The sequence below is a fragment of the Dermochelys coriacea genome, chromosome 9, assembly GCF_009764565.3.
Source record: "Dermochelys coriacea isolate rDerCor1 chromosome 9, rDerCor1.pri.v4, whole genome shotgun sequence".
NCBI lineage: Eukaryota > Metazoa > Chordata > Testudines > Dermochelyidae > Dermochelys > Dermochelys coriacea.
Window position 1 is genome coordinate 76691351 of NC_050076.1, and position 15638 is coordinate 76706988.

The following is a 15638-nucleotide window of genomic DNA, read 5'->3' on the forward strand; positions in this document are numbered from 1 at the left end:
TGTTTAATTAGCTCCCCTTTTTCCTCAGCATGCCCCATACATGCATTCTTCAGCATTAGGATCTGGAAAAAATCCTGAACCTCATAGACAGCAATACTGTGTGCTAGGCCTCAGACCCTCATTTACACCTAGCATTCATCTTAATAGAAAAGATAATCTTATATTTTCAAAATATGCCCCATCATTCATGCTTAGGACTTTAATTACATTATTTTAATTTATCCATGGGATAATTAAAAATACTGTATTAGAACAGGGGCACATCCAGCATTCACATATGTATAGGGTAGGATTTTCAAATGTGCCAAAGGGAGTTAAGAGAACAAATCTCATTGATTGTCAATGGGACTTGTGATTAACTTGTGTTCCTAACTCACTTAGGTATATCTGAAAACCCCATCTATATATCTATATACATTTACACATAATTAGCTACGATAATTATGGTGTTTGAATTCATTTTCCTCCCTTATATTAAAGGAATTGTCTCCTTATTGGTAAGTGCTCTGTGGAGCTGCTAGAACATGTTAAAGTTGTAATTCGGGCTATCGAGTGATTTAAAAAATGAATTGCGATTAATCACACTGTTAAACAATAATAGAACACCATTTATTTAAATAATTTGGGTGTTTTCTACATTTTCAAATATATTTATTTCAATTACAACACAGAATTCAAAGTGTACAGTGCTCACTTTATATTTATTTTTATTACAAATATTTGCACTGTAGTAAACAAAAGAAATAGTATTTTTCAATTCACCTCATATAAGCACTGTAGTGCAATTTCTTTATCATGAAAGTTGAACTTACAAATATAGAATTATGCACAAAAAACTACATTCAAAAATAAAACAATGTAAAATGTAGAGCCTACAAGTCCACTCAGTCCTATTTCTTGTTTAGCCAATCGCTCAGATAAACAAGTTTGTTTACATTTGCAGGAGAAAATGCTGCCTGCTTCTTGTTCACAATGTCACCTGAAAATGAGAACAGGTGTTCTCATGACACCGGTGGAGCCGGCGTTGCAAGATATTTACATGCCAGATGTGCTAAAGATTCATATGTCTCTTCTTGCTTCAACCACCATTCCAGAGGACATGCGTCCATGCGGATGACGGGTTCTGTTCAATAACAATCCAAAGCAGTAAAGACCAAAGTGTGTTCATTTTCAGTCAGATGCCACCAGCAGAAGGTTGATTTTCTTTTCTGGTGGTTTGGGTTTTGTAATTTCCACATCGGAGTGTTGCTCTTTTAAGACTTCTGAAAGCATGCTCCACATCTCATCCCTCCCAGATTTTGGAAGGCACTTCAGATTCTTAAATCTTGGGTTGAGTGCTGGAGCTATCTTTAGAAATATCACATTGGTACCTTCTTTGCGTTTTGTCAAATTGGCAGTGAAAGTGTTCTTAAAACGAATAACAAGTGCTAGGTCATCATCCAAGACTGCTGTAACATGAAATGTATGGCAGAATGCAGGTAAAATAGAGCCATAGACATATAATTCTCCCCCAAGGAGTTCAATCACAAATTTATTTAACACATTATTTTTTTAATGAGCATTAGCATGGAAGCATGTCCTCTGGAATGGTGGCTGAAACATGAAGGGACGTAAGAGTGTTTAATATATCTGGCATTTAAATACCTTGCAATGCCGGCTACAAAAGTCCCATGCAAACTCCTGTTCTCACTTTCTGGTGACATTGTAAATAAGAAGTGGGCAGCATTATCTCCTATAAATGTAAACAAACTTGTTTGTCTTAGCAATTGGCTGAACAAGAAATAGGACTGAGTGGACTTGTAGGCTCTAAAGTTTTACATTGGTTTGTTTTTGAATGCAGTTATGTAACAAAAAAATCTACATTTGTAAGTTGAAATTTCAAGATAAAGGAATTGCACTACAGTACTTGTATGAGGTGAACTGAAAAATATTATTTCTTTTTTTATCATTTTTACAGTGATCAGTGTATACTTTGTATTCTGGTTTGTAATTGAAATCAATATATTTGAAAATGTAGAAAAACATCAAAAATATTTAATAAATTTCAATTGATATTCTATTGTTTAACAATGAGATTAAAACTGCGATTAATAGCGATTAATTTTTTTAATCTCAATTAATTTTTTTAGTTAATCGTGCGAGTTAATTGCGATTAATCAACAGCCCTAGTTGTAATATTATACATCCTTATAATAATAATGCTGTCTCCAGAGAACAAGAGGCCAACAAAAAAAAGAAGCCACCTTTCAGAGACAGCTTTATGAATTATTAAATTTGTGCCCAATTCCTAGAAGAATTAGTGTGAAAAAGATGTATAGCCATACTTTTAAAAGCGACCACTGCCATTGGGTGCCACAGTGTTTTGGTTTCAGAGTAGCAGCCATGTTAGCCTGTATTCGCAAAAAGAAAAGGAGTACTTGTGGCATCTTAGAGACTCATACATTTATCTGAGTATAAGCTATGCATCTGATGAAGTGAGCTGTAGCTCACGAAAGCTTATGCTCAAATAAATTTGTTCGTCTCTAAGGTGCCACAAGTACTCCTTTTCTTTCAGTGTTTTGGGTGTCACGTAAGGTGTCTTGTGCACCCAAGAAGGGAGGCACCCAATATCAGTATGAATATTTTGACCTTAAAGTTTAGAAGACTGCTCTACACTTTCTGTGTAAGCCAAAGAGAAATAACTCTATGAACTCTTTAGGGAATCAAACTGTTAAAATTTATTTCCACAAAACCATGCAATATTCAATGATACAGTGAATCAATGTTTTAAACACTTTTTAAAGGACTAAAACTCTGTAAAGAATGAATTAGCCATGCACTGAAGCCCAAGCATTTAACAGTTTTCCACTCAACTGTAGGATTTCAAGACCACCAACACTGGATACGGGCAAAGATTACCAAGTGTATTCTAGGCTGGGATTTATATTGGTCATAAGGCTAGGGCCACTGAGCAACTGGAAAATATTTCATGAAAGCTTTGGCTGAGCTATTATACTTTGCTTAAAGAAGCTTAAAAATATTCCATACTTTCTGGAAGGTTAAATTTGGGGCAGAGTGAATCACTGGGAAAATATGCACTGTATAAAATACTGTCTTTTCTGCAGATCACACAAAATGTTAAGACAACAGAGATCTATTTTACAACCCCAGTCCTGCAAAAGTTTCTAGCCCTCGTGGCAATGGAGAAAGCTTCAAAATGTGACCCCACTGCACTCTAAAGGCTCAAAAGTAGGAGGCAAATAAAAAGAACATCAAATCTATTATTTTTTACATAATCTAATGATTTAAAGACACTCTCATGATTTTTGGTGCACCTGACTCATAATTTTTCAACACTTGGGGTTGGCAAATACTGGATAAATAATACGATTTGTTTGCTCCTTTAAGAGACAATACCAGCAGCTGGCCACATTAACTGGAGTTAACAATTACTTCAATTCAAAAAGAAAAGGAGTACTTGTGGCACCTTAGAGACTAACGAATTTATTAGAGCATAAGCTTTCGTGAGCTACAGCTCACTTCATCGGATGCATTTGGTGGAAAATGCATCCGATGAAGTGAGCTGTAGCTCACGAAAGCTTATGCTCTAATAAATTTGTTAGTCTCTAAGGTGCCACAAGTACTCCTTTTCTTTTTGCGAATACAGACTAACACGGCTGCTACTCTGAAACTTTCAATTCAAAACACAGCATTGGGTTGGTTTAGATTAAAATAAAACAAGTTTATTAACAGAAGGACAAAGGATAAGTGATGCCAAGTAAAAGAAATAAAGGCAGAGATCATCAAAAGCAAATAAAATTGAAAACACACATCTAAAATTCTAAAACTTAATCTTGCACGGTACAAGATTAAGACATGGAATTAACACAACAGGGTACATGGTACATGGAGTCTGTATTGATGGAGCTCAATTCGAGATGCTAAAATGTTACTTTTATTTGTCATTTTGACAATGCAACCCCCTCCACACCAAAACACTCCCTCCCTCAAAAACTGACTTACCAGCCTAGTAACTAAGCCAATAGTAAAGATGAATTCCATGTTATTTGTCGTTTCCCTGGTTTCCCTTGTCTTCTTAGGTGAAAGATAAATATGGAGTCTCTCTCTGGACCTTTTATTCCCAAAGAATTGTTTTTGTTCTCAAAGTTAGGAAGACCCCTGGGGGATTCCATTGTCTGTGTCTCTCTGGGGTGCAGAAGCCATATTAATTCTCTGTCTCTCGAGTTCAGGCACAAGACAGCCCCACTGGTTTTTTGATAGCTTTGTTTAAAGCTAATATGTAAATTAAGGTTAATCCAAATTCCTCTGTCTATCACCTTTACCTAGGGTAGGCTGTCTTCTTAAATAGGTTCTAATAACATTATACAGAGATAATTCATTACTTCTCATATAAGGTTAACACATGCATTTATATTAATGACCAGTGTGCTGTTAGTTTTCAAATGATACCTTACAAGGCATATTTTCTACAGACATCATTATAGTAGTGTACAGGTGTAAATATAGGAGCGCTTGGATTCACCCGTTCTGAAACATCTGGCAAGGGCTACTGTTGGAAGACAAGCTATTGGGCTAGACAGACCATTGGTCTGAATCAGTATGGGCATTCTGATGTTCTTAACAAACCCAAAACAAATATTTTATTTAGATATTCCTGATGACAAATGAAAATTTGGGAGCAAAATTGATTGTCCTCCATGGAAAATTTCAATTTTGCAAAAATTTAATTTTCTGTCAGAAAATCATTCCCACAGAAAATTCCTGATTAGTTCTATTAACCATATATTGCAGCTTTGGAAAGAAATCCAAAACTGGTGAAAAATCACCCATTTGATAGGCTTCTTGTCCAATAATACTACCACAGATTAGTTATTTGACAAGACATGGAAATCAATTTAAAAGAAAAAAATCATTCTTTATTTTTTATCCAGTACCCAAAAATGTGCTAGGTACCTCACAAGACATAAAGATGATACGGTCAGCACTACAGATACCAATCAATCAGCCAAGGGGTTCCAAAAGTTTCCATTCTTCGATTCCAACATTTTTTAGCTCAAATACCAAATTCTCTGCATTTCTGCTCTTCAGATAAAGAACTTGAAAATGTCCACCTTGGTAAAACTTTATATAATTATACATACCATGCAAAATGTAAACAGTAATTTAAACAATGTAAAAATTAAACTATAGGTTAAAAAAAAGGCAGAACTCACTATTTATTAAAATTCAATCACTAATAAATCAAAACAGAGAGATCAGTTGTAAATGAACATGCCTCCTTCAAAATGTTAGCTTTCTGATTCTTCTCATCTCACATGCACTTGTACATGATTACTAGTGTCAATAAACAAAGCAGTGTAGTTGTAGCCATGTCAGTCCCAGGATATTAGAGAGACAAGGTGGGTGAGGTCATATCTTTTACTGGACCAACTTCTGTTGGTGAGAGAGACAAGCTTTCAAGCCACACAGAGATCTTTTTCAGGTCGTGACAGCAGAATGCAAGGTGGAACAGTTTGTTTAGCATAAGTAGTGAGCACATATTATAAGGGACCATTCAAGGTAGAGTGGCCCATTAATACTGCATACAACAATCTGTAATCCACTAACCGACTCTTTTTCTCCTATGACTGCATATTCCAGCTATTTATACACACAACATATATATAAAATAAAATATAAAGCAGATCCTAATGAAATTAAAATGTCAGATTCTCATTTGCATTAAGGCCATTTTATATGGATTGGGCAGTGTAAAAAAAGTGCCTTAAAAGCGAAGTAAATTAAGTTTATTTAGTCTGCTTTCAAGCCTTTTTCACTGCCAGATCACTGTAAAAGGGCCTTGGTGTAATAAGAAACAGGCCCCAAATCTTTGAAAAATAATTATAATCAGTAAGGTGTGATTAACTAAAAAATGAATTATGCATCTGGTTTAGTGGTACAGTGTTTCCCAGTGGAATAATATTGTACGTGGAGGATAAAGACTGTGAAAGTCCAATTGTGCCATGTAGAAGAGGACTGAGGTCTTTGTACATTCTTTATAATTTTTTTCATAAAAGATCTATATATTTGTGTTTTGTTAAACTCCCCATAACTTCTATTGTGCAGATTAATAAGAGAAGGAAAAGGATTGATGTTAGTGATGGCTGAACCTAACATATTTGGAGATTTGGTTTGATTTGGCAAAGCAAAACTCCAAGGTTTGGATGCATATCTGGAGTTTCTAAGAATTTACACATAAAGCAGCACTTTTTAGCAGAGCCTCTGAGGACTTCTCTCTGCCAAAAGTCTTTTGAAAAGAGCCTCCTCACTCAGGCTTTCTTTGTCCCTAGGCCTGAGTAGCAGCAGCAGGAGCGGAAATCTTCTGAGCGAGGCTTTGCCGCCTTTCTTCCAGCAGAAACAGTGCTAGCCTGTCTATGTAAGTGATTGTGCTCTGGTATTCTCCTGTTACTGATGCAGGATTTGGAGCTTCCCAGGTGCTATGAATCATTGCTGTGAACCCTCAGACTGTTACCATGCAGTTACCATGACCAAAAAAGGAAGAGGAGGGAGACTTCTCAGGGGAATAGTCCAGGTTTGGTTCATGGCATGGACAAACACTCAAATTAGTTCTTATTTCACCTGAAGCAGGTTTTTGAGCCTGTTCTCAGCAGACGTGCAGTGGCTGTGTGGGTAAGAAAACCTCAGTCCAGCAAACTTCTTTCTCTATCTCTCCTTTGTGTATATTTCTCTGCAACAAATTTTATATTAAAAAAAATCAGAAGTAAATATAACCAGATTTTTCTGAAGGAGATATTACATTTGATGCCATAAAGTCCCCTCCCTCCCTGCCCCAAATACATTAGAAAAATAATAAGAATAACTTTGTTCAATTTCAACCCTGTTGTGTTAGATTGCCCTTAATAGTTTGGTGTTTGTGAGACTTGCTAGTCCAGTAGAACATGGCACCTGACCTTCAGGACACAGCTAGTTTTCAAGTGTTCCAGGACTGATTTCCTTATTCCTGAAACATTCAGTACCGATGAGTGGGAAGTGCAATCCCACATCTCATCACTAATAGTGATTCCACTGCCTCCCTTGCCAGCTTGTTCAACTGCCTAATGAAACTCTCCCTATAGTTACAGGTTTCAGAGTAGCAGCCGTGTTAGTCTGTATTCGCAAAAAGAAAAGGAGTACTTGTGGCACCTTAGAGACTAACAAATTTATTAGAGCATAAGCTTTCGTGAGCTACAGCTCACTTCATCGGATGCTTCGATGAAGTGAGCTGTAGCTCACGAAAGCTTATGCTCTAATAAATTTGTTAGTCTCTAAGGTGCCACAAGTACTCCTTTTCTTTTTCCCTATAGTTATAAAGTTTTTCTTAACATTTAATCTAAATCTTTCCTACTGCTCATTCTGTCCCCACGGACTCCAGAGAATAATTGATCCCTATTCTTTTTTTAAATATCCTTTTTTGTACTTGCGGTTACAGCATTTTCCCTCTGCCTTTTTCAGACTAAACATGCTAATTTCTCTTAAGCTTCCCTCTGACTTTTATCTTTCATTGCTGCTGCTCTCCTCTGAATTCTCTGCAGTTTCTTAACATCCCTTAAAAAATGTGGTGTCCAGCAATGAAATCAATGTTCTAACAGAGATCCAGATGACACAGAGCAGGTTGCTTCCTCTATATGTAATAAGCCTATTATTACAGCCCACTATACACATAGTCTTATTTACAAAAGCATCACATTGCTGACTCCTAAACAGATTTTCTTCTACACAGCCAGGGAACAGAGTCAGACCCATAAGTAGGTGGCCAGAAGCATGTACTCTTACATTTCTGCATGTGACCCTTTTCCTGTTTCTTCTTCATTAACCAATTCAGTGCTGCCAGGCTGTGGAGGTGAGCTGAAGGTCATAGACTTTGATCGGTTGCATTTCATACCTGGTACTTTTTCTGGATCCCCTACTGTGAGAGGAAGAAAAAACAGACTCTGCTGAGAGTTTTTTCCATTTGCAGTCAATGGTAATGAAAAAATATTTAAAGCTAGTTTAAATTATTACCTGTACGCTGGGCTGAACTATCCAGTTACAATGATTATCTTTTAGTTACAAAAACAATTAGTAGGCAAGCAGCACTGTTTTGATAGAAGGAAAAATACAACCTTAAAGCTGCTTTGAATTTTGAAATATGTTATTTAACCAGGAATCAAATACTGTAATTCTTTTGTCAGTCCCCACTGGTAACCACTGAATACTTAGTCAGAGTGTTGTAAGACCTGTCATTCACGACAAAGAGCAATTTTTAATAACATTTTAAAGAAACAGATGTTCTGTACAAATGGCAGAAGAACACTTTACTTTGGGTACCTCCAAAATAAGCCATGTTAATATGGGCATTTAGATGTACAACTAATGGACTAGATGGATTACATTCTCTTCCAGTTCTGTCAGCAATTGCATGACATCATTTCTCAAATATAACCACCGTGGCTGCATGCGGCCACCGGGTACTTTTCTTGCATCCACAGTCTCCTGGGCTGTGATGGGGGAGAGGGGTCAAAGTAGTGGCCCCTCCCCCTCCTTGATGCTCCTGGATGCCACCACCTTGGTATTGGTTGCTGGGCCACCAGCAGGGATTGGGCCCTGCCCTCTTCTGGAGACACCGGGGGCACAGCACCGGAGAAGCAGGCAGACTGTGAGTTCCACAACACCCCAGGGGCGGTGGGACTCAGGCTTTGGGCTTCAGCCCTGAGGTGATGGGTCGGCAGGCTCCAGTCGCATGACTTCAGGCTCTGTCCCCAGGCCCCATCTCCTGACTGCGTGGCTTCGGGCTCTGGCCACGAGGCTTCAGGTTCCAGTTCCCCACTGCCTCCCCTTAATCCCCATCCAGGGCTTAATTTGTCCCTAGGCTTGCCAGAGCTAAGTAAGTCTGCTGTGAAAAGTGATACTTGTATGTTTGCTAATATCACTTTTCACAGCAGACTTACTAGCTAGCAATAAATAAATTACAATGATTTGAACCTGCATATTTATTTCTTTTTTCCCAAAGCTAATTACGTATTTTAGGAAAAAGTGTGAGAGCGGCCACCAGCAAGAGTTGGTGGCTGCACTCTGAGGCCACCAAAAAATTTGTCCTGAGAACCTGACCTAGATCTATTGTGCATATACTTGACTCAATGACAGAGATGGGAACAGAACCTAGGAATTCTAGCTCCTACCTCTCTGCTCTGATCACTAGGCCAAATCCACATTTTTTCTGGGGAACCACAATGCTGCTTGAATAACTAAAATAAACTACAAGTTAAAATGCCTACAAGATATAAGGTGTGCATATTTTGATGAATACATTATGGACACACAAATGTCACACAACTGACTGCATTCCTTTCAGCCCCTCTTGCAACATCCCAGAACACAGTGCTAATGGGTCTGGTTACGACGTGGATGACTACCATACCATCAGCTTGTTTTAGTAAACTAAGTTGCTTCAAAATTTTAAATGAAATGGAAGAGGGAAACAGTAGGATAAGGAAAGAAGCAAAGGGTATAAGGAAATATCCTTATTTTGCTTATATTCTTACAGTAGATATTTTGTACAAGAAATACTCTGTATACTAAAACTAGATCCATCCCCTCCCCACAGCACACATGCGTGCTGGAAGAAGTGCTCAATAAACACAGAATTTTCCACAGAATTATACAGAAACATTTGTGCTAAATATTTTTGTACCAAGCACTGTGAAAACTCACAGTGTTCAATATCTCACACACAGTATCTGTAGGAGGCTTAGGAACTGAACATTACATTGTGGTTCAAAATATGAAAGGATACTGCTTCTCTGTATCCTTAAGGATTTCTTTTATACTTTCTCCAGATACAATAAACCTGAGCTTCTTTATGTATCAATGTAGATTTCTTTGATTCTTCATTAACATTAAAACATTTTAAAAGTGAGAAAAAGAAGGTTTCAGCTCCCTAAGGGCTACCGGTGTGATTGTGAAAACGCACAAAGCCAGCTGCCTCTGGTCTTTCTATGTTTGCATTCTAAACTGCAAGCCCATCAAGACATGGACTGTCTTGGTATTGGTAACTTGTAAAGAACACATTGGCACTTTGCAAAAATAAACAGCAATACAGGAAAGCACTTAAGTTGCCACTTAACTTTAAGCATATATTTAAGTCCCATTGATTTCAATAGAACTTAAGCATGTGCTTAAAATCAAACACAAGCATAAGTGCTTTGCTGAATAGGGATGGTTTCCTGATTCAAGACCATAACTAATAAAGATTTTTTTTTTTAATTCTTGTGAAGGGAGAAAGCTGCAGTAATGACACAGTTAGCTGTGCCATCGCCAGGAAGTCTTACCTTGAGTTTTTGTGTTACTAAAAGTGTTCCCAATGGAGCTGTAATTTAGTTACCATATTGGGGGTTTTTTCAGGGTAACGGATCGATTAACTTGGGTGACACTAATAAGGCTGTCTTTGAGACTTGGCATTTCCTGTATTCATTATAAATGGATTATTAACATTGTACAAGTGGCAGATTAGGTCATAGAGGTGACACAGTAAGTCACAGGACTGTTTTTAAAATATTCCATAGAACCCAATTTCATAGCATTCCTGATGGAGAGGATCACACAGAAGAATCTACATGCAGACAAGTCCAAGTTCATAAGAATGACAAGTTTCTTACCTGAATATTTTCTTTCTTTCTGTTAGCAGCATCTCTCTGAGTTCATTACTAATGGATTAATGCCCCCACCTATGGAATCTGGAGGTGATCTAATGTTGCTGGGGGGACCAGAACTAAGCTCTGGCCACTAGAAGAGTCTTTCTACAGCTGTAGGAACACTGCAGCAACCAATTATTAGCACTAAGACAAATCAATTTAAGGTATGAAACTAACCTTAAGACAATATGAGTCTCCCTTTAGAGAAAAATGTCAGTGTCTGTACTGATCTTTATAGGCTACCAGGGTGGGTTGAATTTGGAGAGAAGCTGCTAACAAAGAAAATTATCAGATAAGAAATTTCTTGTTCTGTTGCACAGCTTCTCACCTCATTCATCACTAATGGGAAGTAGAGAGCACTGAGTTACATGGGGTTGCGGGGGGAGGGGGCAGGAAGGGAAGGATAAGCAGAGATAAATTATTATAGCAAAATATTAGGCAGGAATATAAGTTTTCTGCCATATAAAGCATGAGTTTTATAAACTAAAGAATTATGTGGGAACCAATCCAGTAGCACCTTCTTACCAAAGGATGCCCCTACAGAGGAACAAAAATGTACTTTGAAAATCTTCCTTAGATGAGGCTCATACATTTTCCCCACATAATGACAGGTTTCAGAGTAGCAGCCGTGTTAGTCTGTATTCGCAAAAAGAAAAGGAGTACTTGTGGCACCTTAGAGACTAACAAATGTATTAGAGCATAAGCTTTCATGAGCTACAGAAGGCATCCGATGAAGTGAGCTGTAGCTCACAAAAGTTTATGCTCTAATAAATTTGTTAGTCTCTAAGGTGCCACAAGTACTCCTTTTCATTTTCCCCACAGTGACTCTACGGATTTCTGTGAATAATTTCCCAGGTGCCTAACATGCTAACTGGTGTTGGATTTTTTACATTGTGCCTGCAGCAACTTTGAGGCTCTAAGACTCTGGCATTTTGGATTAAATGAAATGAACAGAGTATAATTGGCATATGTACTCCACAGACTTGAGATATATCTTCAGAGCTCTAGAAAGTCCCACTTATGTCACAACCTTCCAAGGGTTAGAACCGTATGATGGGAGAACTATTTCTCAGGAATTGTGGAAAGAGGAACTTACCTTGAACAGAAAGGTTTCTGAAGCTATAAGAATAATTTTTTCCTCATGACAAAGACAGAGTACTTCTTGTAATGACATGGGAACTAATTCCAAAACTTGCCTTTTGGAGGTAATGGTGATGAGAAAGGCCAGCCACAGGCTTGTCTAATCTGTCACTCTGATTAAACCTGGCACCTGATACTCATATAGAGAATCCAATGTGTCTGTCTACAAAATGTCACTCACATTTCTAAGGTGCATGGATGTAGGACTCCAGCCAAGCCTCCTGGAGAAACTCTAATGTGAATGAGATCACCAGAACTTTGGGATTATTATTACATTTGTATTACAATAGCATCTAGAGCTCAGGGCCCCATTGGGCTGGGTACTGCATAAACAAAATGCAATCCGTGCCCCAAAGAGCTTTCTGTTTCTCCTCATAACAGAAATGTAAATTTGACCAGATCAAGGAATGAAATATCCTGATTGAGTTTTGTTTGGGTACCAAACTATATCAGAGGTTAATGGAGAATCCATGCTGAACTACACTTCTCTTCCTATGTCCAGGTTGCTAACTGTAGGTGTTCACAGTCTGAGTGAAGGAGTCCCTGCTTCAGGAAGTCTGGTGTTTTCTGTGAGGACCGTGGCTGTCCAAAATGCCTTCTAGGCCAGTGAAGGACAAGAAGGAGGACTTAAACTCTCCCCTTTCCACTTTTCTGCATCCTTTATGAGAACTGTCCTGAAAGATAGGAGATTTTTCTCTACCCAGGAATTATTTCTATTGACATGGAGAAGCTTTGACCTCTGGTTACTTCCTGGTTTCAGAAGGGATATAAACATTAATGCCTGAATTATAAGACAACCTCTACTGGGAGGTAGGAGGAGACTTCATCTGCAAGTACCGTAATTGCCTACTTCATGGTTCTTGCACATTCTACTGATGCAGCTGGTACTGGTTACTGTCATCGAAAATATATTGAACTTGAAGGACCACTGCTCCAATCCCATATGGCCCTGTTTGTGGGGTTTGCTTTTTCTTCCTTTAAGACATACCCTGGTAGAGGTTTCAAAATCAATTAAAAGGATGTGTACCATGAGATTTTGAACATTTGTCTTCCAAGTATACTTGTTTTCATAGTGAATACACAAAGATCTAGAGTGGACATGCAGCTCACTTTCAGCATGTTGTTTGTACTTACCTGCCCATAAAGTGGAATTCAGAGACAACTTGAGAATGGCACCTAAATTTGGACTGCATCAAGTGTATACTTCTGTGTCCTCAGAAGGAATTTCTGCAGGTGTATTTTGAGAAACCTCCTTGAGATACACCAGCAATCCTAGGCATTGCAGATAACTGGATACTGATGACCCCTCAGGGAATTACTTATGCAATGATGGATCACTGCAAATCTTTTCCATTATGGTCAAATAATGGCCAGAACCATGCCTATTTTGATCACTGGGTGAGCAATTCTCTGCATTGATATCAAAAGCTTTTCTTGATTTTGACGAACTGGTGGCTATAAATCCTCTTCAGCAATTATCCAGTTATGAATAGGTCTGTATCTCTGGGCAAGGTATTTATCCATGTGTAGCATGTGACCTGTGCCTTGCTGTGAGAGCTACCAGGTACTGGTAGTGCAGCGGTCAGATCAGAAGGAAGAGTCTTGTACAGGAATTGTGAGCTCTCTTACACAATACTCCATTTGTTTTTGAAATGTTGAGGATTGTTGGTTTGGAGGAAATTTTATCTAGGTTTTCTTGGATTTTTCCTCTCTACCAGGTGATAGTACCTTCTTGAATACCCAGGGTGTTGGCAGCTACCAATGGATTGCTATGCTAGTTTTGATAATGAGGGCTGAGGCCTCTCTGCAATCTCAATTACTAAACTCTCTAATGTTTCCTCTATAGCTCCTCACCTGAAGTCTGGAGGCACAAGATACCTGTTTAGAATGATCAATGACTATTCATGCGTGTAACATGGCTTCCTTGTAGCTACCAGCTTAGAATCCATTGCTCATCACAAATCACGTCATGGGTTTGTCCAAGGCAGTACCTGAGACATCTTACTACAAGCAAGCATCTTACACCCTAGATGAGGAGTATTTTGTTTACCATGAAGCAGGCTTTCCTTACTACAATAACTCCTCACTTAACATTATAGTTATGTTCCTGAAAAATGCGACTTTAAGCGAAAAGATGTTAAGCGAATCCAATTTCCCCATAAGAATTAATGTAAATGAGGGGGGTTAGGTTCCAGGGAAAGGTTTTTTTTGCCAGACAAAAGACTATATTATACACACACACACACACACACACACACACACAGTATAAGTTTTAAACAAACAATTTAATACTGCACACAGCAATGATGATTATGAACCTTGGTTGAGGTGGTGAAGTCAGAGGGTGGGATATTTCTCAGGGAATGCCTTACTGCTAAATGATGAACTAGCAATTGGCTGCGCCCTCAAGGGGTTAACTCGTTGTTAATGTAGCCTCACACTCTACAAGGCAGCAGGAATGGAGGGAGGGGAGACAGCATGGCAGACAGAGACAGAAACACACACCCTATGTGTGTGAGAGAGAGATGCGCATTTCCCCTTTGAGGACCCACTCTTAAGTACACTGCCTTGTTAAGTTAATCAGCAAGCTGAGACCACAGCTGCTGCCAGGAAGCTCCCTCCATCCTGAGCCCTGTCGTGTGCCCCCTGCTCTATGGAAATGGGGTAAGCGGGGTGCAGGAGCAAGAGGGAGGGGGACACCCTGACATTAGCCCCCCTCTTCTCCCACCCCCCAGCAAGCAGGAGACTCGGGGAGAAGCTCCAAGGCAGAGGGCAGGAGCAGCACATGGCAGTGGGGGAGGGACGGCTGAACTGCAGGCAATTGAAAGCCTGCTGGGTGGCTGCTGCACAGGGAACTTAGGGGAGCGGGGAGCTGCTAGGGGGGCTGCTGGTTCACACTGGTTCCAAGCCCCTACCAGCTAGCTGCAGTGGGCTGCTCTTTCTGCAAGCAGTGGACAAATCAGGCGGCTGCCAAACAACGTTATAAGGGAGCATTGCACAACTTTAAACGAGCATGTTCCCTAATTGATCAGCAACATAACAACGAAACAACGTTAACGGGGACGACTTTAAGTGAGGAGTTACTGTACTTCTTCCCTTGGCTGTCTGTAGGATAACACATTATTCATCTGGGCCCCAGGTCCACACTACTGAGGAGAATCGGTGCCCATACCTTGATTGGGGAAGTAGCTTGTTAGATGTCCCCATGAGCCCAAAAGGCTGCTTGCTTGGGGTTCCCTCAAGCTGGCTAGTGCTCAAGTGAGTAGTGTAGTAGGGGCAACCTGGCATCACCCTAGGGCTTTACTCAGTCAGTCAGGAGCATTTAGAATGTGGGAAGGAATTTGTCACTCACCCCTCTGTAATCCCATGATGGTGCAGCTCCATGGGAAGTGGAATCCCCATGTGCCTCAGTTTTGGTCACATACTGCCTGAAGGGCTCCTAAGGCTTTAGTGTGGATCCAGCCTATGGAGTGTGGGGGAGGTGGGGAGAGACCCTTTCCCGCCATTCAGAGTCTAATCTCCTTTCCTTGGCAAAGCGAGGGTCCTTGGGCTGAAGGCAGAGTTCGCATGAGGCTGCAGCCAGAGGCAGGGCTGCACAGAAGGGACAGGCTTGTCAGATATGGGAGGGGCAGTGAACATGACACAGAGCACCAGGACAACGTCTGTATTGGAGAAAAGCCCCAGCAAACCCAGCTTCTGTGCTGGAGAAGGCAAAGGAGAAGGGGTGTCAGCCTGATTTCACCCCTCTTGTTCAACAACAGTAATCGCTGCCTTGCAAAGGACACATTT

The 15638-nt window shown here is 39.7% G+C and overlaps 1 protein-coding gene across 1 annotated transcript in view; it reads right to left on the reverse strand.

Moving 5' to 3' along the window:
- Positions 1-4522: 4522 nt before the first annotated feature.
- Positions 4523-15638, reverse strand: part of LOC119860920 (sodium/hydrogen exchanger 2-like) — a 66267-nt gene continuing 55151 nt past the window's right edge. Inside the window, exons 12-13 of the mRNA XM_038415120.2 lie at positions 7813-7945; positions 4523-6727 (exon numbers count right to left, since the gene is read on the reverse strand). Coding sequence (XP_038271048.1) covers positions 6703-6727; positions 7813-7945 — 158 coding nt within the window. The 3' untranslated portion in view covers positions 4523-6702. The remainder of the gene's footprint in view (positions 6728-7812; positions 7946-15638) is intronic.